Source organism: Podarcis bocagei (genome assembly GCF_964188305.1).
Source record: "Podarcis bocagei genome assembly, chromosome: 10".
Taxonomy (NCBI): Eukaryota; Metazoa; Chordata; class Lepidosauria; order Squamata; family Lacertidae; genus Podarcis; species Podarcis bocagei.
The window spans coordinates 53754501-53777074 of NC_138135.1; the positions used below are offsets into that span (position 1 = coordinate 53754501).

The 22574-nt window shown below is 44.4% G+C and overlaps 1 protein-coding gene across 3 annotated transcripts in view; it reads left to right on the forward strand.

Annotated features, from left to right (window-relative positions):
• The first annotated feature begins 946 nt into the window (after window positions 1-946).
• GXYLT1 (glucoside xylosyltransferase 1) overlaps window positions 947-22574 on the forward strand; it is a 34433-nt gene continuing 12805 nt past the window's right edge. Inside the window, exons 1-4 of one of the 3 annotated variants that reach the window (XM_081211749.1) lie at window positions 947-1384; window positions 11313-11405; window positions 18528-18702; window positions 21186-21311. In XM_081211749.1, coding sequence (XP_081067875.1) covers window positions 1164-1384; window positions 11313-11405; window positions 18528-18702; window positions 21186-21311 — 615 coding nt within the window. In that variant the 5' untranslated portion in view covers window positions 947-1163. Of the gene's footprint in view, window positions 1385-6671; window positions 6737-11312; window positions 11406-18527; window positions 18703-21185; window positions 21312-22574 lie in introns of those variants that run through there. The other 2 variants (XM_081211751.1, XM_081211750.1) reach the window with 2 other exon arrangements.

Sequence of the window (22574 nt, forward strand, 5' to 3'; positions counted from 1 at the left end):
TTCCATAAACACGGTTTTAACAGTGAGTCCATAAGTGACTGTGGAGGCCAATTCTGGATCCACACGTCCTTCCACAGTGGGGACATTGGTTTCCGGGCAGAAGTTGATCACAGTGTGGATTTGCCAAGCGTGCCTTCCTCCTACCACGTTTCTCCCTTGCATCCTGAGTTCGAGTGTCTTCAAAATCCATGACACCTTTGGTAAAGGCTGTTCTCCAACCAGAACGCTGGCAGGCCAGTTTTTCCCAGTTGTTGGTGTTTATACTACATTTTTTTAGATTTGCTTTGAGACAGTCTTTAAACCTCTTTTGTTGACCACCAGCATTACTCTTTCCATTTTTAAGCTCGGAATAGAGTACAGTGGTACCTTGGGTTACATACGCTTCAGGTTACACACTCCACTAACCCAGAAATAGTGCTTCAGGTTAAGAACTTTGCTTCAGGATAAGAACAGAAATCGTGCTCCGGCAGCAGCAAGAGGCCACATTAGCTAAAGTAGTACCTCAGGTTAAGAACAGTTTCAGGTTAAGAACGGACCTCCGGAACGAATTAAGTTCTTAACCCGAGGCACCACTGTAGTTGCTTTGGAAGACGATCACAACATGACCAGTCCAACGAAGTTGATGTTGAAGAATCATCGCTTCGACACTGGTGATCTTTGCTTCTTCCAGTACACTGATATTAGTTCGCCTGTCGCACTGCAGCCGACACACTAACCTGTGGAGACACACCGTTTGGAGAGCTCTGTCCTAGCAAAGGGGCGGCCACCGACTTCTGCCTCCCGCCTTCGCCTCCCTCGCTCGACGCTGCAGCGCTCCCAGCCGCCGCCAGGACAGGCCTCCCGCCGCTCTCGTGCCTCCACCATCGCCAGGCGCCCACAACACGCCTCTCACCCCACCCCTCGCCACCTCCCCGCCGCCTAGCTCCGCCCTGAGAGCCCGGGCCTCTTCGCCTCCGCCTTCTTCCTCCTCCTCCTCTCGGGGCAGCTCTCCTGCAACTACCTCAGCGGCGTCGCCGCCGCCTTTGCTGCACCGCCGCCGCCGCCTTGGCTGGCTTGCTCGCCGCGGTCGCCGCGTTGCTTTTGTTGCTGCCTCCTCCGCCGCTGGCGCTCCCGCTCCCGGTTAGGCCCCGGCTGCTGCGCGGTGCAGCCGGGGCCGCCGGAGGATGAGCCGCCGGCTGGTGCAGGTGGTCTTGCTGTGCCTGGGCTGCGGCTTGTGCTCCTTGCTCTACGCCTTCAGCCAACTGGCTCTGTCGCTGGAGCAGGAGGCGGCCCGGCGCCAGGGGGACTCTGCCTTGCCCGTGCGCAGGCAGCTCAGCGGCGGCGGCGGCGCCTGGAGGGCCGCGGCGAGAAGCGCAGGCTGCAGCCAGCGAGAGCCGCCGGAAAGGTACCGTCTGGGGACGCCGGGGCCTGCGTTTCCTGCGAGGAAGGAGCGCCTGAGTATTAGTATCGCGGGGGGGGGGGGGGTTGCCTGTGCCTTTGCTCCAGGCGGGAGGGTGAGGGAAGCCAGGAGCGTCGGCGCCTCAGGTCGTTCCAGGCTCACAATCTCAAGAGATATATTGGGACAAAGTTGAATTTGCAAGGAGGCACTTCCAGTGCGCAGGGCCGGGTGTTCAGACGGAGTTTACGCCAGTCTGGTTGCTTTCCCCCAGATTCCCTCCCTCCCTCCCCATCTTGTCGGTCAAGCATTCCGTGGCTACCAAGCGTGCGTAATCCTCCCTCGGCTGCGTTTTTTTGTGCCGCCGCCGGTCACCCCGCTTCCCCTGTCGCTTAAGGGCGGCCACCGTGCAGCTTCAAAGGAGCCTCTAGCAAGTCGCTTTTCTCTCAGCTGCTGCCAGCTGGGAAACAGGAGACCCGTCTTAACTTTGCGCTCATCTTGGTATGCGCGTGTATGGGGAAAATAGCACTTTCTGAACGCTTGGCCCAACACAGGGGAGTTATGAATGGACAGGTGGAGAGAGAGAATTTTAGGCACGTGCTTTTTAGTTTATGGATCCCATCAATAAGCCTGTGCACTTATTGCAACCCCCTATAACCCATGTATCTCTATGGAAAGGACTACTGGTAATTAATCAGAGAACCTATTATGTATGTACCTTGCTGTTACTTTTTGTAACTGGCTGCCCAACCCAATAATATGTACTTCCTGTGTTCTTTTTCTTTTTATGTTACACTTTTGGTGTTACTGTTGAAAACCAGTGTTCGTATACATATATACATATATATGTATATATATTACAGAAGCTTAAAGTGGAGAAATGGGATTTTGACAACACAAATGGGGCAGCTGCCCCTTTTCCTACCTGCTCATAAGCCATGCCTGGCAGTTGTCTTCTTAGCTTAAAGGAACCAAGTTGGGGAGACTGGGCATGAGACATTTCCTCTAAAAATCTCTTCCTATCCTTCTTCCATCCCCTGCTTTCAGACTACATAAAAAAAAATCAGCCTAGTCAGTCAGTAGCGACACTTGAATGCTTGTGCCTGCATATTGCTTTATATTCTGTCAAGGTTTCCTGGCAGTAGGTGATAGTTGACAGCACAGCCTTCATATCTCCATGGCTTGGGTGAAGGTTTCTGGAAGGGGGAATTACTCTTATTAATTAGAAGCAAATCCTGCTTCTTCCTGGCTGCATCCTGCACATCTGTACACTCAATATCCAGTTGGCTTAATTTATTAAAAGGATTAACCGATACAGTGGTTTTGACCTTATTCCCTAGTGCAAGGCAGATTTCCACTTGTACAGACAGAAGTTCCTCCTTCCTTTATCTGTGTAAGAAATTTATGACTTAATCCAAACTTGGGCTGCTGCCTGGCAGAGATTAACAGGGCAGGGCAACGGGCAATTTGCTGGGCTATCGTCACATGATGCTAGTGAGTTTGGGTACTAGAATGCCACTACTTTTTCCTCTTCCCAGAATTGCCCCTATCACAATAATGGTGCAAAAGGAACGCACACTGAGTGTAGAACAGGATAGCAACTGATCAGATTGGAGTGTAGCCTACAAGCAGAAGTGTCGTGCAAGCAGTAGTGCAAATATAGGAGAAGCATAGGACTGGTCTGGGAGCAAATTCATACGTATTTGGTAAAAGTGTAACCATAATTGGCCTTTTTAATTTATTGCTTATGTTGTTTATTATTGTTGTTGTTATTTGTTTGTTGACTTTCAGCCAAACTGTTCCACAGTAGCTTTATAAGAAAAGAAAATACCATAATATAGGCACCCCCAAACTTGGTCCTCCAGCTGTTTCGGGACTACAACTCCCATCATTCCTAGCTAACAGGACCAGTGGTCAGGGATGATGGGAACTGTAGTTCCAAAACAGCTGGAGGGCCGAATTTGGGGATGCCTGCCATAATAAAATCAATATACAAAAAGCAGTAAGACCAGTGATTAAAACAGCAGATTATAGTAAAATGTTAAAAAGCCTGGGAGAACAATTTTTTTTTGCTCCACATCAGAAGGATCTCAAGGTCAAGCAAAGGAATGACACAAATGGGGTACAATTACTCAGACCTTGCTTTCCGTGAGGGTAGAGGGCAGGGAGGATTCAGAAAAGAGCCTTTGGCCATTGCACATATTGGTTGTGAATGCTGTCAGAGGATAGATTACAGTGGCTAGGCTAGGCTATATCTGTCCAGATGCTGCAGCTGGAGCACCAGCCACAACTGAAATCACCTTATGCCACAGAGGCTACTTTGGCCTCTTGTGAGATGTAGGAGCAGCCCCAGATTGAGAACCTCATTTTAATAACATAGTTGGACTGAGGCACTGCCATAAACGAGTTCTTGTACATGCTGTTACAGTAATGCAGAACCTGACTACATGCAAGAGGATTTCTGTTGGTTTCTAGATCACCTAGGTTATGCATGAATTTGCCTGAATGTAATTTTGGCAGTGCAAATGAGAGGTGACAAATTTCTCCATAAACTGCTGAGAAATTGGTGTACTCTCCAGTGATTCTTTTATTGAACATTAAAAAAAAACTGATCACACATTACTATTGATAACATCGTTTCTAAACAAAAAATCTTCATCTGAATTGTTTGGGTACACATGTGCAGCTAAGACACTTCCTTTGGCATACCATAGTGAATAGACATATCACTTGGGAAGACAGGCAAACTAATGCTGGAATAAGCAAAGATCACCGGTGTCGAAGCAATGATTCTTCAACATCAGCTTCGTAGGAGTGGTCATGTTCAGATGCCTGATTATCGTCTTCCAAAGCAACTACTGTATTCTGAACTTAAAAACGGAAAGTGCAGTGCTGGTGGTCAACAAAAGAGGTTTAAAGGCTCTCTCAAGGCAAATCTAAAAAAAAAAAAAAGTATAAACACCAACAACTGGACTGTGAGCGCTCCAGTTGGAGAACAGCCTTTACCAAAGGTGTCATGGACTTTGAAGATGCTTAAACTCAGGACGAAAGGGAGAAACGTGCTAAGAGAAAGGCACTTTTGGCAAACCTTCACCATGATCAACTCCTGTCTAGAAACCTATGTCCTCACTGTGGAAGGATGTGTGTATCTGGAATTGGCCTCCACAGTCACTTGCAGACTCACTGTTAAGACTGTGTTCATGGAAGACAATCTTACTCAACTACAAGTGATCTCCAGATAAGAAGAAGAAGTGAATAGAGGACCATGTGTTACAAGAGAAGTATTTAGTCTGGCATTTAAATCTTGTCAGCCAGGATAGCTCAGTTGGTTAGAGCCTGGTGCTGATAATGCCAAGGTTGCAAGTTTGGTGCCCATAAGGGACAGCTGCATATTCCTGCATTGTAGGGGATTGGACTAGATGATTGTTGGGGTCCCTTCCATGATTCTATTATGCAATTTAATACTGTTACCGGTGTGAACCTGTGATAATATACAGTTTTTGTCAGAGATATGGGTATACAGTACTGGAAAATTAGAAAGTCTTCTGATGCCCGAAATCAGGCTTCGGGAAGCTCTAGTCAGCAGGCCAGATTTGCTCTCATGCCCCTAGGTCTCAATTTGGCTTGTGAGATCATTTTTCTCAAGCCACACCCAACTGATACCACGTGACATGGGGCAGGGAAAGCCATGGCTGTAAATGAGCAATTTGGAACACTCTTAACAGTTCCTTGGCAAGCAGGACTTAGATTTGGGCCTCTTAAATTTGGCATCACTTGCAAGCCCCATGTGGGTTGGTTCCATTTGGGAGTTCCCCAGTGGAACATGTCATTGCCAGAAGCAGGACTTGCAATTGGCAAGGAATTTTAAGTTCAGCACAGAGCTCGGGCCCCACGTTAGTCAGGAGTGGTTGTGACTGTAGCTTGGCATCAAGACTCAGGGTGCCAGTATGAGACTTGAAAAGAACATAGATCTGAAAGAGGAAGTGGGAAAGAATATTGCTCTTTCATCTTTTCTCCTTTTGCTTTTCTCAAGGGGAGATAAGAGAACCACCCTTGTCACTTCACAATGAATGCGGTAGTGATTCCAAGGGAAGTACTGAAAGGTGCCTTTGCAGCTATGGGCAATCCCAGAATTATATAATAGGCTTTATCTAAAAATTCTTTATTTGGAAAAGTTGGGGGGGGGGAGGAGAGAATTTAATCATATGCAATTTTCACATCCCTTTGTATCCTGACAATGAAACTAATTACAGGTAGGTAGCCGTGTTGGTCTGCCGTAGTTGAAACAAAATAAAAAAAAATCCTTCCAGTAGCACCTTAGAGACCAACTAAGTTTGTTATTGGTATGAGCTTTCGTGTGCATGCACACTTCTTCAGATACCTGATATCTGATACCTGATATCTGAAAAAGTGCATGCACATGAAAGCTCATACCAGTAACAAACTTAGTTGGTTTCTAATGAAACTAATGACCTGGCAGAAATCCTGCAGGTTTTATGAGTCATTGATGGCTTTGACAATGAGCAGAAAAGCCTCTGCAGGCATTCCAGACTCTCTCAGATGATTTGTTAGGGTTATATTTTTGGGAACCACTACAGACAAATGCATGCACATGTAAAATTAGTTGTTTTGTAAAGTGACCCTTGATATTTTTTTTCTGACAGCTCATACACTGTCTCTGCCCAGAAATGATTCTGTTTTTTGCCTGGATGAATTCTGTCATAAAAATTGAATCCGGGACCTTTTTAAAAAATAAAATAAAATATGCAGTCCATATTATTCCTGACTTAAAATATTTAACAATCTAACATTGTATGCATTCTCCTTACCTCTGATAAACGTCACTTTGCTGCTCTTGAGAAACAAGGTTATTTTGAGCCCCTCCAAGTAGGAATTTGTGGCTTGGGGAGTAGGAGATAGCAGCGTTATCAGGGCAGTGATCATTTGCCCCCATTTCTCTGCATTATTCAGTTTTCCTTTCCCTACCTCTGTGTCTAGGGCTTGGAGGGAGGACAGTGATTAGTATGGAAGGCATTGACTCCCGGAAAAGAGTCTAGGTCTCCATGGTATTGTTATATTCTCTTCCCATTTCCTGTAGCAGGAGTACAGGAAAGCAGAATGGAGAAGTTATTTGTTCCTGAAATGATTTGGGAAGCTTCATGGTTTGTATTCTTCAGGCACCTTTTCTTATAGACAGACAGCTCTCTCAGCTTCAGGATATGGGAGCTCTCTCAGCTTCAGGATATGGGAGGCTTACCTTGTCGGGTTTTCACACGCAGGTTGCAATTGATATTGACCAGGAATAAAGGTGATGAGCTGCTGTTTGCATCCCTCTCTGTCTGGTAAAGACCAGCAGCAGAAGTAAGCACCATTGCCTGCTCGTATTGTCAATACTTCACCTGGTGGTATGCCAGACAGCTTTCCTGTGCTTGTTAAACAAATAACTCTGGGATACCAGTTTCCCCTCCATCTGCTCTTCCATTCTGGGAGTGAGAATGTGGAATGGTTGGTAGTCTTGGACTTTTAGTGGTTCTTGCAAGACACTACTTATAGTTTGTGCCTGTCTGACTTCTCACCCTTTTATTTCATTGAGACTTTGAGAATTCCTATTCAGTGGCAGGCTGTTAAACTTCACAAATGTCTAAAAAGTTGTGCTAGTGGGTAAAAGCCAATGCATTTCTAAATACCAGTTTGAATGCAGTGCTTTTCCAGTTCATGCTAGACTTAGCACTGTGTTGTACTAACTAAGCACTATGATTTCAGATGCTTAGGACTCCTCCAATTGTGCATTCATGATGATTTTACTTCTTCATCACATTTATGTCCTGCCCTTCTTCCCAAAGTAGCCGAGGGTGGTGAGCACAACTGTAACAAAATGATTACCAACAAAAGAACATATGTAAAAACAATTACAGTGGTGCCTCGCAAGACGAAATTAATTCGTTCCACGAGTTTTTTCGTCTAGCGAATTTTTCGTCTTGTGAAGCACGGTGTCGGAAAAGTTTTGGAAAAGCTTCAAAAATCACCAAAAACCTCAAAAAAGGCTACCACAAAGGCTCCTCGAAGTCAAGTCGCAACTATATTAACGGTGTTAAGAAAAAGGAAACAAACTTGCAAAAAACGCAAGACGTTTTCATCTTGCGAAGCAAGCCCATAGGGAAATTCGTCTTGCGAAGCAGCTCAAAAACCGCAAAACCCTTTCGTCTAGCGAGTTTTTTGTCTTGCGAGGCATTCGTCTTGCGGGGCACCACTGTAAAGCTTCTAAAAATATGTGAAACAATCACATATGTACTCCCACAATTAATACTATCAGTGCTACCAGGAACAGTATCTTTCCACCATCAAAATTCCTGGGTAAAGAGGAATGTTTTCTCTTGAAGGATATTATTGTGCTCCTGATGGTATTGGGGTGGTTATACGTGATCCTGGTTTCAGCATTGTTCATGCCTGCAGACATTTTAGAGTGGCCGTACTGCTTCATTTCCAATTGCTATGTGTGTGTCCTGCAGCTTCCTGCTGAAATTTGGTAACTTTTCATATCACAGAAGTGGAATGATGTGTCGACAGTCCAGTATAAACCTGCCGCTAATGGAATATCATTATGTCAATGATACACACCAGTCTGGAGGGATCCTTATTGGTTCCTTGTTAAAAAGAAGGTCAAAATCAAAGACATATATACAGAGGTGTACCTCCTCTGTACCTCCATTGCAAGGAGCTGTATCAGTGCCTCTAAAGTTGGTAAGACTATAGACCAAAAACTCAAAAAGTTTGCTTTTTGTTGGCTTTTACACTCTGCCAGTGACTTCCTCTGGGGCCATCGAGGTTGGGTCTTCTTCACTCCACACCACTTCCTCTCCTCCTTCTCGTCAGTTGGTCCATCTACCTTCTTTCCTGCCTTTCTCTCTCCCCTCTGCTCACCACTTTCCCTTCTGCCTCCTTTCTCCATCCCTTCCTTTTTCCTCCTCCTGCAACTCTCCCTAGGTCTCTCTGTCTTTCTTCCCTCTGAACCTTATGGGGCATTCCAGTCACATGTCTAATAGCACCAACTGGGGACGGGGACCCTGCAGGGCTGCTGCGATGGCCCACGCTAGCAACTGGACTCTTCTGCCAATGCACCCAGAGGAGCTGGCTCCTAGCCACTCCAAGCCAGAATAGAAAGGTGTGGTTTTTACACTTCTCTCTCCCGCCTGCACCTGCACCTTTGGCGGGGGCCAACCTAGCCAACCCCTGGGTACTCCCTTGCATATATACATATTGCTTTTGTACTTAACTGCTACATCAAAGCTGAACATGTGGGAGCGGGTGATGGTTAATTATGTAAAGGAGGAACCACATCTTTCCAGTACTGCTGGTAGTGATCAGGTTGCGCTTTCCTGTTGATGCACTTTAAAGAGTGAATCACACAGTACATCAAAGTGAACCCGTGTATCTTAAGATAATTGATCGTTTAAATATCCATATGTAAAGCAAGGATTGATAATTCGACTTGCTTGCTAAGATCACTGGTCATGCCTGTACATATCTTTCTGGTTGCTTCTTACCAGATGGAAGCTATGATGCAATGAACTACCTACCGGTAATTGCTGTTCCAGTTCTTTTAGCGGAAAGGAGTAAACCAGAAACATTCAAATGAGAGTAGGATTCTTGCCCGAGGTGGTTGTGACGCTACACGGTGCGCTGTGCAAAAGATATAAAACACACTTCTGCCATTGCACCGCCTCCACAGTTGTCTATTTTAAACCAGCCTCGTATTGACTTGTTGGAGCTGTGTAATTAAAAAGGGATGGAGAGTTTGCTCTAAATAGGAAAGCTGTTGTTGGTTTTAAACCAATAGCTTGATTTCAGGAGATACTCCTTGGGCAAGGCAGCTCCTAAGACTGGATATGTGAAATCTCAACTTCTTTGGCTCTAGTGCAAGTGTTGCAGCAGCAGCTATTTTTATTATTAAAGGGAGTTTCAGTTTAATATACATTAATTGTCTTATGAGGCACACATCTTAATTGGATGAGATGTGCAAATGCTGTCTGGTCTCTTTATATTAGTGTAGTTAAACTGCAGAAGGGAGGAGAAGGGATTAGATCCTTTTTTTGACCTCTCAGCAGTATTTTGTGTGGAGATCACAGGCTTTGAAATTAGCTTGTGAAAGCGCTCAGTTCAGCATTAGTGACGCTGCTGTATCAGATCAACTATATTGCTGCAGCTTTCAATCCGTAGCGCTGAATCTTAAAAGCTGGTTAACGATACCGTCACAATATGGATCTTAGTTTTATCTTTCTCTTTGGTTGCCTGGGTTCGCAATGGCATTCTGTGTCAGTTCTGAGACTTGATGTTCTGAACCATTGTGACAGCATTTTCACTTGAAAATGCTAAACACCTAAAGTGGACTTCAGCAAGCCAATATGGTAACCAGCTGCCAGGGAACATAGGAACTTACCGTGCCTGATGGATTGCGTTCCCAAGGGCCAGCGTCATTGGGGCTAAAGCAGATTATTAGTTAGCTTTTGCTGAGCATCTTCACATTCCTCATTGCATATTTTCCTGTTTCAAATTAAGTATTAGAATATATATATATATCACTGTATTTTTTAGTAAGTTGTGCATACAAGCTTCTGCTTCATTTAAAATATATTGTATGCAGGCCTATAACACTGTGCTCTGCTGTTCTTCAGTGTTCCAGACAGTTAGCTCTACCTTTCATGGGCATAGCCAGGATTCCCCCCCCCCCGGTGGGCAGGCTTTATGTGGGGGGGGGGCAGAACCTAGATATCTGTGACACAGTTGGTCAGTTAGTTAAGTACAGTCTTACCTTGGATCTCAAACACCTTGGGTCCCAAACAAATTGTCTCCCGAACGATCGAAACCAGAAAATGAGTGTTCTGGTTTTTGAACGTTCTTTTGGAAGCCGAACATTCAACGGGGCTTGCGCGGCCTCTGATTGGCTTCCTGCAGCCAATCAGAAGCCACACTTTGGTTGGTTTTTGCAAGTCGAATGGACTTCCGGAATGCATCCCGTTCGACTTCCAAGGTATGACTGTAATTTTATATATTTACTTGATGGGGGAGGAAGGCAGCTGCCCCCCTGCCCCCCTGGCTAAGCACATGATATTCCATTCCATAGCTCTTCTCAATGTTTCCCCTCTTTTTCACCAATGGTCAGTCAGCAATTATGCAACCACTTAAGGTTCACCCTGCAAATAATTGTTCTACGTCTTCAAACTTGGGCTTCACATAAGCCTGTGGAAACCTCCTCCTTGTGTGCCCCACCTTTGCTAAACAAGGAACCATACTAGCTTTGTGAATAGATATAATGATTTATAACATGGAAACATGTAGTAGAGCAAGCAGAAAATAATCGTTAGCATAAATTTCTAGCTAGAAATTTGAAGCCCTGGCCGAAACTGGGATTTTTGCATCCACCCTCTTTTTACTATTTTTGTTTCAGCAAAAAATGGGGGGGGGGAGGAAGGAAACAGGCCCACTCCCCCCCCATGCTTTCACATGTTTACCTGTAGCCCACAAGTGCCTGCCTTGTGCAAATAAACATAAAATTGTTTTAAACTATGCCTTTGGTACCATGAAATCATCAGATGTGTTTCAAAAATGTCACTAGATATGTTTCAGAAGTGTCATGATGCCAGTACGGCCCATTGAACAGGGTGGTATTTACTTTCTACAAAGGATTACTCTGCATTTCACTTATCAGTAGAATTGCTCTTGGGCTTTATGCTCAGGATCCTGGTTACATACATCCTTATATGATATAGACTAATATCACTCACAAGACATGAAGCTCTACATTCAGCCGTTTATCTGTAATTAGTAGCTGGTGGTGTTTTTTAGTTTTGTTTAAATGCACAAGCAGGAATGCTCCATTGCAACCGCTGAATAAAACAAGTAACATTCATACAGGATTGTTTCTGTCTTATCCTGTTAGGTGTAAGAATGTGTCTGTATCCTATTGGAATTCCTATTGGATGCTGCCCTCTGATGTTTGTGGAAGGAACTGCTTTTGGGAAGCTGCTCTTAGGTAGGCTTTGACAGAGATTTGATTGCTCAATTAGCTAATTTTAGGTATAATCATACATACTTGATTATATTAAAAAGTGTTGAAGCAGTTATAAAAAGTTTGGTTCCCCCCTCACTTTCTAGCACTCACAGTCTTACTAGATTTCAGTCATGATCTAACTCATTAAATAAAACATGTTTCTCGTTTTGAAATTCATATACACTTCTTGAACAAGCAGGCATGTTAAAACATGCTGGTTTGCAACTAAATCGAACCTTTATGCAACCTAGGATTATGATCCCAAACTTTGGGTCTTGCACCAGAGTCGTAGAGGTAGATTTCTGCTGCTCTTCTCTTTACATATACAGTCATACCTTGGTTGTCAAACTTAATCCATTTGACTCACAAAACGGTTCAAAAACCAAGGCGCAGTTTCCAATTGGCTGCAGGAGCTTCCCGCACTCAGTCGGAAGCCGCAGAAGCCACGTCAGACGTTTGGCTTCCAAAAAACGTTCACAAACCGGAACACTCACTTCTAGGTTTGCGGCATTCAGGAGCCAAAATGTCCAAGTCCCAAGGCTTTTGACAACCAAGGTACGACTGTACAGAGATACTAACCAGGGTGTCGCAGAAGGAGGCAGCTACCTCCCCCATCAAATCAAGTAAATAAATAAAAATACATAACAAAAGTAGAAATAATCAGAATACAGTCATACCTTGGTTGTTGAACGCCTTGGCATTCGGACATTTTGCCTCCCAAACGCTGCAAACCCGGAAGTGAGTGTTCCGGTTTGTGAACGTTTTTTGGAAGCTGAACGTCCAACATGGCTTCTGCAGCTTCCGATTGAGTGCAAGAAGCTCCTGCAACCAATCAGAAGCCACACCTTGGTTTTTGAACTGTTCCAGGAGTTGAATGGACTCCCGGAACTGATGTAAGTTCGACAACCAAGGTACCACTGTATTTGAAATTGCAATGCTCACTGAAGTTACTGGGTGATGTTGTGGCGCATTCTAGTGATGCAACTGGCAACCCAACTCAGCGATAGACAGAGCCAGACAGAGAATGATGACAAGTGGGTTTTGTGCCCCCCTAACATACCATAAATCCTAGCTACGCCCATGGATACTAAGCAACGTGACTTGTGAGTGAAGAGTCAAACTGAAGCTTGCCTTTACTTTGGTGGTTGCTTTCCCTAACTTTTTTTAAATGCAAAGGTGCTGTAGGTGACTTGCTGTGGGAAATCTTGTGTGGAGAAGGGTCTGTTTGGGAGAAAAGGGTACAAGAACTCTCCCCTGTTCCCAGCGGGAGAGGAGTGACTGATCAAGCATCTGTTCTCCTGGTATTTCCACACAAGGCAACGTCCTATATCTGAAGCCCTCTGTGCTTGCTAGTGGGCCTGAAGAATTGGGAGGGAGGACATAAAAAGTCGTGGCAAGTAAGCTAAGCTGCTGTTTGTGAATCCTACATCCGTGCAGTCTTGTAGCCTTGTCAAAACAGAATTGTGGGGCAGGTGAGGGGGGAATCACAAAACTATGTGTACTGCGCAGTCTGGTTCAAAGGTTGTAATCATGTGCATGCTTCATTGAACAAAGTAGGATTTACTTGCAAGGGAACACACACAAGATTGGAATATAAATGTCCAGAACTTTACATAAGCAAGACCGATAGTTACAGTACAAAATGGTGTTTGTCTTTACTGTTTGATTAGTAGAATAATAAAGACTAATAATTTTGAGAGCACAGCAGACCACAAGTAATTGCAACATAAAAAAAGATGTACAAGATGGGCTTTGTGGATGATTGTGGAGAGATGCAGGAAAGCATTGCCTGAATCTTAGGGTCTTTGATGACTCAATAGTCCATTTCCCCAATAATAATAATAATAATAATAATAATAATAATAATAATAATAATAATTTATTGAATTAATATACTGCCCTATACCCGGGGGTCTCAGGGTGGTTCACAGAATAAAATCAAGATATAAAACCACAAAATACCTAATAAAAATAAAAACAGCAGCCCAATACCCCCCTCCCAATTTATTTTTTTTAAAGGGCATAGGATGTAAATCAGATCAGCCAAATGCCTGGTTAAAGAGGAATGTTTTTGCCTGGTGCCTAAAGGTGTATAATGAAGGCGCCAGGCGGACTTCCTTGGGGAGAGCATTCCACAGATGGGGAGCCACTGCAGAGAAGGCCCGTTCTTGTATTGCCACCCTCCGGACCTCTCAAGGAGGGGGCACACGAAGGAGGGCCTCAGAAGATGATCTCAGGGTCAGGGTAGGTTCATATGGAAAGAGGCAGTCCTTGAGGTATTGTGGTCCTGAGCCGTTTAAGGATTTATAGGTCAAAGCCAGCACTTTGAATTGGGCCGGAAAACTAATTACACTGACCAGGATCAGTGTAAGATGCTCAAACCGTCTTGCTCCAGTGAGCAACCTGGCTGCTGAATTCTGCACCAGCTGAAGTTTCCCAACCGTCTTCGGAGGCAGCCCTACATATAATGCATTGCAGCAATAAATACAATTCTTGACTAATGGGCCTGGTTTGGACACACAACACTAAACTGTTATTCTGTGTACCTGAGCTTTATGCTTGCTTATTCGTTCCCACCTGTCTTCTGCTGTTTCCGTAAATCATTGTTAAGATCTATAGTTTACAGCTCAGGTAGTCTATCTTTTTTAATTGTGTTCTTTTATATAAAAAACTGATTTTTAAATGTATAAAACAATAATTCTGTCTTCAGTATACTGAAGAATGTGCTAGTCACTTTTGAGATAGAATTCTGTCTCTTTTATAAGAACTACATGGCCCATTCAATAATAATAATAATAATAATAATAATAATAATAATAATAATAATAATAATAATAATAATTTATTATTTATACCCCGCCCATCTGGCTGGGCCTCCCCAGCCACTCTGGGCGGCTTCCAAAAGAATATTAAAATACTATAATACTGTACATCAAACATTAAAAGCTTCCCAAAACAGTGCTGCCTTCAGATGTCTTCTAAAAGTCTGGTAGTTGTTGTTCTCTTTGACATCTGGTGGGAGGGTGTTCCACAGGGAAGGCGCCACTACCGAGAAGGCCCTCTGCCTGGTTCCCTGTAACTTGGCTTCTCGCAGTGAGGGAACCGCCAGAAGGCCCTCGGAACTGGACCTCAGTGTCCGGGTAGAACGATGGGGGTGGAGACGCTCCTTCAGATATACAGTGGTGCCCCGCAAGACGAATGCCTCGCAAGACGGAAAACTCGCTAGACGAAAAAGTTTTCCGTTTTGGAGGTGCTTTGCAAAACGAATTTCCTATGGGCTTCGCAAGACGACAATGTCTTGCGAGTTCCTGCTGGTTTTTTTTCCTTCCCCCCTTTTTCTAAGCCGCTAAGCCGCTTATCAGCTGATCCGATGAGCAGATAAGCCGCTAAAAGCCGCTAATAGCGCTAATCCGCTAATCCTTCAATGGGCTTGCTTCGCAAGACGAAAAAACCACTAGACGAAGAGAATCACAGAACGGATTCTTTTCGTCTTGCGAGGCACCACTGTACTGGACCAAGGCCGTTTAGCATTCAATGAAGAGTTGTGTGTTTTATGAGTGTATTCTCATACGGCAGAAGGGAAACCTGATGTGCACAGGGACTCTTAATTGAGGTGTACATAAATAATACGTAAGTTTGTATGTGTATGTACACACACACATACACACACAAATAAATAGCTGAGAGGAGTCTCGTGACTTACCCAAATGGTTGGAAATTTCAAAGGCAGCCCACTACAGTGTCCGTTTCCTTGTGAGAAGTGTACACTTCAGACTTGGGGATACTATCCAACATCAGTCATACTTAGAGCAAAATCACTGATATCATAGGCTTAAATAACTTAAGCCCATTAAGTTTTAGTGGGTCTATTCTTAGTACAACTGGGTTGGATATCACCGGGGGGGGGGGCGTGTTACACCTGCTTATTTGCAGATGAACATGGGGGTGTAAGGGGAACAACCCACGCATACAGCTCTAATCTATAAAACACTGTTGTTTGGTCCTGTTGTCTCATTGTGTTATATTATGAACTGTTTCATTGATTTCGGTTGTTTACTCTGTTTTAAAGGTTAAAATATGTTTCTCCCTGGAAGTAGCAGTATGCAGGGGTGGGGAATGAGTAGAATAGCTTTTCGAAAGGCAGCTATGAGAGTTATGGCTTCCTATGGATACTGTTTCCTTCAAAGTGCAGGTGATACTGCAAGATGAAATATTATCCTTTGACCAAGCCTTTGTTGCACGTCCTATATTTGACCTATTTGGAGTGCAGCAGATACAGCAAAAGGAGTGGATCAGAGGACATAACCATATAATATTTATTCTATGCTGCATCTTGGGACTCAGCTAGATTGGTAAAGAAAAGGTGCTTTTTATATGCGTTGTTTATGTGATATAACACTGTGACACCAGATGGCACTGTGAAGTCTAGTCTTTCCCTGCCGGATTTCCCTGTATGAGTTAGCAACACATTTAGCTGAATTGCTTTTTTGACGCGTCTAGATCCAGCCTAAGTTATCCTGTTAGCCCTATCCTTGCCACTCCAGTGAACTTTCCAGGTTTCCCTTTATTTGGGGCAGTAGCATCTTTAACAGGAAGGAGTCTGGCATGCAACGCAGGCAGGGTTGGGATGTGAGTAGCAAGGAAATGAACAGGATCAAGGCACTACTTAGCTTAACTGCTCTTTTATGTGTAAAATGAGAGCAAACTGCACTTGCTCCTGTTCACGTGTGCTCTTCTTGTTGCCAGTGTGTTACCGTATTTTTTGCTCTATAGGACACACCCGACCATAGGACACACCTTGTTTTAGAGGGGGAGAACAAGAAAATTTTTTTCTCCCCCTCTCTGCTCAGCGCCCCTTCAGCGAAGCGGGAGGAGAAACGGAGCCCCTTCCATTTCTCCTCCCGCTTTGCTGAAGGGGCGCTGCGCAGCTCTCCCTCTCTGCTGAAGCCAGGAGAGTCTTGCTCTCCCGGCTTCAGCAAAAGGTACCCGGAGCCTTCGGAGCGCAGCACGAGTTCCCGCTGCACTCCAAAGGCTTCAGGCGGCTATCCCTGAAGCCTGGAGAGCGAGAGGGGTCGGTGCGCACCAACCCCTCTCGCTCTCCAGGCTTCAACGAAAGCAACGCGAAGCCTCCAGAGCGCGGAGGGAGCACTCCTTCTGCGCTTCGGAGGCTTCGCGTTGCTATCACTGAAGCCAAGGAGCCTGCATTCGCTCCATAGGATGCACACACATTTCCCCTTAATTTTTGGAGGGGAAAAAGTACGTCCTATAGAGCGAAAAATACGGTAAATCCTGTGCCTGCAGGATTTCCATTGTTGAGCCATTCCTAAGACTTCTGTTATCTAAACAGGGAAGATAACAAGAGTTTGAACAATAGAGTAAAAACTAGCACAACTTTTTTTTTTTTTTTTTTGCTATGCGAGATCACCACTTGTGTTTGGATGGGCTCCAACACAACTGTAATGGGTCCAAATGATCTTCCATCTGGCATTGGTAGAGGATGCAATGTTTGGAAGGGGAACTGATTACTGGAAGGAAAAGTCGAAGCGTCACAAAATAGAACATGTGGCAAAACAATAATGAAAGTCTGAAGGATGCCTTTCTTCATTTAAAGTGATTGAGTGATATTTGCTACCAAACCTCTTGCACTGAGTTCTGTACTAACTTCTGGTGCTCAAATATTAGTGAGTTGATAGGTCTGGAGTCTGACGAACCTTGGGACAGATAAATGCATTTTACCCACTGTTAATACAATATAACTTCATTTCATTTACATCGTATGGGTCTAGCAATTGACTCTGTCTCTGAAATTGCAAAGAAGCTGCCTCACCTGGATTCTGTTTGCAGCCAGTAACCTGACCTAGTGTTAATGCTCATTTTATATAGGCCATCTGTCCAGATTACTGTTGCAGCACCATTTTATTGAACCAGAGTCAGTGGCCAGTGATATTACCCTTACAACAAAAGAGTGCCTAGCTGATTACCAATAAGGTCTGCTCAAGTATAATTTGGGGGGCAGAGGATAGGTGTTGTTGTAACATGGCAGTGTAAAAATGGGCTATATTCTAAACAAAACAATTATGCAAGAGTTCAGGTCCTTTAAGGAAAATGAAAAATACCCTTCTATAAATAGTATAAAAGCATGTAATCCAGGAATTAAAATACATTATGATTTTTAAAGAAAATATCTTATAAGAACTGGTTTGAAAGTTGGAAACATCTCATTTGTCTGTACCATGGTCATAATGCCAATTCCCCAAATTTTAGTTTTATTACTTCTTTATTGAATTTTTTTTAAAATGATATTTATTAAGGTTTCAAAGAAAAGAATTACATGAATTAAAAAAAGAAGAAAAAGAAAGACAAAAGTAAAAATAAAAGAAAAAATACAAATACAAAAAAGATAAAAAACACTTTAAAAAATACATCAGTCTTTCCATACCTTACATTCATTTCCTTGTTTCCCTGACCTCCTCACGCCTCCCTTTTTTGTATTCCAATTCAGTTAGTTAATTCAGCAACTTCTTTCCCTCTTTGTTTTTATCTTAGTCCTTTAACATAATATATTATAACTTTGGATTCTCACCTGTTAACAATCCATTTTTACATACACCTTTATAACATTGCTGCTTAAACCACTTAACTTCATTCTGACATCATTCTAACATTCATTAATTTTGCAATATTTCTGTAAATAGTCTTTAAATTTCTTCCAGTCTTCTTCCACCGACTCTTCCCCCTGGTCTCGGATTCTGCCAGTCATTTCCGCCAATTCCATGTAGTCCATCACCTTCATCTGCCATTCTTCCAGAGTGGGTAGATCTTGTGTCTTCCAATACTTTGCAATAAGTATTCTTGCTGCTGTTGTGGCATACATAAAAAAAGTTCTGTCCTTCTTTGGCACCACTTCTTTATTGAATTTATATACTACCCTATACCCGGAGGTATACTCCACTCAAATAATAAACAATATATTAGATTTTTAAGCATGTTCAACATAAAACATGTGCCACCTGCACGCATAAATCTTCCCATTAAAATGCTAGAGTGTAAACATGTTTATGTTGGTTTCACCTGCAACTATTTCTTCTTCTTGTTTTTCCTTAGATATGATTTTGTGAAAAAGCAACCTTTGGAGAAGATGCACCTGGCCGTAGTAGCCTGTGGCGAAAGGTTGGAAGAGACGGTTACCATGTTGAAATCAGCCATTATTTTTAGCATCACACCCCTGCACTTTCATATTTTTGCAGAGGACCCATTACACACCGAGTTCAGAGAAATAGTAAGTATTCCTTACCACCTATTTCCAGGGTTTTGATTGGGCATCGTTACTGTTGCTATACTTTGCAACAGTTCAAGTGAGGGCAGGAGTGTGAGAATCTGGGGCAGCTGGAGAAGAAAGAAGTGTATGCCATTTCAAGGGCAGGCATTGTCATGAAATTCTACTCAATATTGATCCAGAGCAGAACTCCCAACATATAGTTAGCAGAGCAAAAACTTAAACACGTTGTAGGATTCAAAAAAAAAATAGACCAGAGGCAATTGTACTTCATCTAGCAGAGCTTTACTGCTACTGAAGGCAAATGAGCATAATGGTCACAAATCCAATCCATTCAGGATTGGCCCTGTCCATAAGAAATCCAGTTGCAGCAGACTTAACTTAAACTTACAAAGTCTAAACCTTAACACTAAGCATACTATCGTACTTTTCCGTGTATAAGACTGGTTTGTTTGCTTTTAAAAAAATTCATGCCAAAAAGTGGGGGTCGTCTTATACATGGGTAGTGCATAGGGTGGACATTTGATTGGTTGTTGCCGTGGCTGTCAGCTGCTATTGTCCGTGTTATTGGTTATTGTGTCAATGGGTGGTGTTGATTGGCCAACACTGAGGCATTTGGGCGGGCGATTGGCAGCTTCTGCCGGTGATGGGACAGATGAGAGGCAGATTTATCGGCATGTGTGGGTGGGCAATCCTCCCCAAAAGAAGCTCAACAACTCTGGGCAATCTTCCCCCTAAAAAGCTCAACAAGTTTGTGCCATCTCCCCCCCCCCATTTTTAAAATTTGAGTCCCCTAAAATAGGGGGTGTCTTATACATGGGGGCGTGTTATACACAGAAAATACAGTATGCACAGAACACAACACTAGAAGGAAAAGAGATAGAAAGAGAAAGTGAAACCAGGCTCCTTCTGGCCTATATTTATAGTCAACATGAACTTAATTAGAAGAGATAAGAGAACCAGTTTAAGCCAGCCGTACTCAGCTTCTCTGAAGGAATAACTCAAACATCATGAACCTTCTGCTTGTTTCTTTCACACAGAGAAGCTTCCAGAACCCTCTTGAATTAATTAGAATAGGAAAGATCTCTACAAATCAGAATGATCAATACTTTCTGTACTAAGAAATGCAAACTGACAGGCATATCCCTGCTCCTCATGTTGGGAGAAGAGAAAGGTTTTGGCTCTGTCGGTTGTAGAGACTGCCTTTTTGCCCTCTGCCATCTGAGCACAGATAGAGGTTGGGCAATGGTGGTGGTCCTATGTGGGGTGGATTGTGAGAGAGGACGTCTCTTGTCCACCTGCATGGAGGGAGAGGCTGCTATGTCTCCTGGGAATCTAATAATATAAGGAAGGCCCAACCCTGCTTTATCCAATTTGATTTACCGTATTTTTCGTCCCATAGGACGCTACGTCCCATAGGACGCACCTAGTTTTTTTTTGGGGGGGGGGAAATAAAGGAATTTCCCCCCCTTTATTTCCCCCCCAAAACCAGGTCGGGGAAACCAAACCAGGTCAAGGAACAGCGGGATGACGGCGCTGCGCCTTCTTGCTGTCCCCCGAGCTTGTGGGGCTGGCCGATGTCTGTCCGGCGTGCCGGGCGGCAGGCTGCTATCCGCAGCGTGGGGAGCCCTGTGGGGAACTCCTGCAGGGCTCCAACACGCTGCGGATGTGTGCCCAGCGGGCAGAGCACTCTGCTTCAGGGCGTCTTTCGCGCCGGGCGGCAGGCTGCTATCCACAGCGTGGGGAGCCCTGTGGGGAACTCCTGCAGGGCTCCAACACGCTGCGGATGTGTGCCCAGCGGGCGGAGCACTCTGCTTCAGGGCGCCCATCGCGCCGGGCGGCAGGCTGCTATCCACAGCGTGGGGAGCCCTGTGGGGAACTCCTGCAGGGCTCCAACACGCTGCGGATGTCTGCCCAGCGGGCGGGGCGCTCTGCTTCAGGGCGCCCATCGCGCCGGGCGGCAGGCTGCTATCCGCAGCGTGGGGAGCCCTGCGGGAGTTCCCGCAGGGCTGCCTAGGCTGCGGATGTGTTCCCGAAGCGCCGGGCGCTCTGCTTTTAGGGCGCCCGACGCTCCGGGAAGCAGGCTGCTATCCGCAGCCTAGACAGCCCTGTGGGACCTCCCGCAGGGCTGCCTAGGCTGCGGATGTGTTCCTGAAGCCTGGAGAGCGAGAGGGGTCAGTGCGCACCGACCCCTCTCGCTCTCCAAGCTTCAGCGAAAGCCTGCATTCGCCCCATAGGACGCACACACATTTCCCCTTCATTTTTGGAGGGGGGAAAGTGCGTCCTATAGGGCGAAAAATACGGTACTTTACTCTGTTAAATTTTTTGTTGTTGTTTTATATCCAGATTGGGAAGTACAGTAGTATGTGCTGAGACCACTCTGAAACTTAGGGTGCCTCTCAAGCTGGAGAGTTGCTTGTGAAATTTTTAAAAAAATTATTCTTGTTGTATGACTTTAATAAAATTTTGTAATTTCTTTTCCCCAGCTTGATGGTTTGGCGTATCAAGGAAAATTTAATTATACTTTATACCCCATCTCGTTTCCAGCTGAGAATGCAGCTGAATGGAAGAAACTGTTCAAGCCGTGTGCATCTCAGAGACTTTTCTTGCCAGTAAGTGATGGTGGCTGTGGCAAAATATGTAACTTTTAACTTTATCAGAGCAGAGGGAATGCGGAGCCAGATTGGAGCCTGCAGCAGGAAGCAGATTGATCTGGTTCTGTTTGTCTTAAATTTTATCCACACCCAAATGAACGATGCCGGCGCTGCTAGGAACCCAGAGCCCGCTGGTGACCATGGAGTCCTAAGCTGTGATGGAAATTCAGCTGTTTTCGACTGTATCTTTTGTATTCCCCCAATCTCGCCTACTTCTTGCTCTCTCGCTAGGTTAGAACACATGGTGTTTTTCTCCATAGGCAAGCCAGGTGTGCCTTGTATTGCCATATAAGCTGGTACCCTGCCTCAAGCCTCTTCCCTGTATCTCTGAAATGGTAACCAACCATATGGTCCAGGCGTTAAGGGGGTGGGTAGCATGTGTGGTACATACCCACTAATCATTCTACTCTTTTATACATCTGCATTGACACCCCAAGCTACAAAAACATTTTATTCTTTTCAAGCCACTTTGGGAGGACAAAGACTTTAATTACATATTGCTAATCCCTCTCGGCGGTCACATTCCTATTGCCATTGCTCCGTTTTGCTTTGGCTGCTGTAAAGGCATTCAGCTGTACATGCTTGCAGTTCCCTCGGGACTAACTTACGCAGCCCCTCCACAGATACCACTTTAGGAAGCCTGAATAGGACTTCAGAAAAGTGCACTTCTCTATTTATGCTAGGAGCTCCTAGCAGCTTTCAAAATTAAAAGCAATAAAACACAAAAAGTTCTAAAATCTCTAGCAGTATAAAATACCCTAAAATGAGGAAAATATCATTAAAACGTCGCCATTTAATTTAACAACATAAAAAATATATCCATGTTTTTAGCCCATGGGTAGCACTAAATTTTAGCCTGTGGTGAATCACCAGCCGAACCTGCTTACATTATTAGACTCTTATTTTCTATGCTCCGCAGTCAATTCACAGATGTGAAAAAATAATTATAGGCTGTTTGTTTGTATTTGTTTACACAACACATCCTTTTGATCCCTGGCTATCATACCTAGTAAAATCTTAATAAAAAAAAGAGGTAAGGGTAAAGGACAACTGGATGGTTAAGTCCAGTCAGAGGCGACTATGGGATGTGGCACTCATCTCGCTTTCAGGCCGAGGGAGCCGGCATTTGTCCATAGTCAGCTTTCTGGGTCATGTGGCCAGCATCACTAAACTGTTTCTGGCGCAACGGAACACCATGCTGGAAGCCAGAGCGCATGGAAA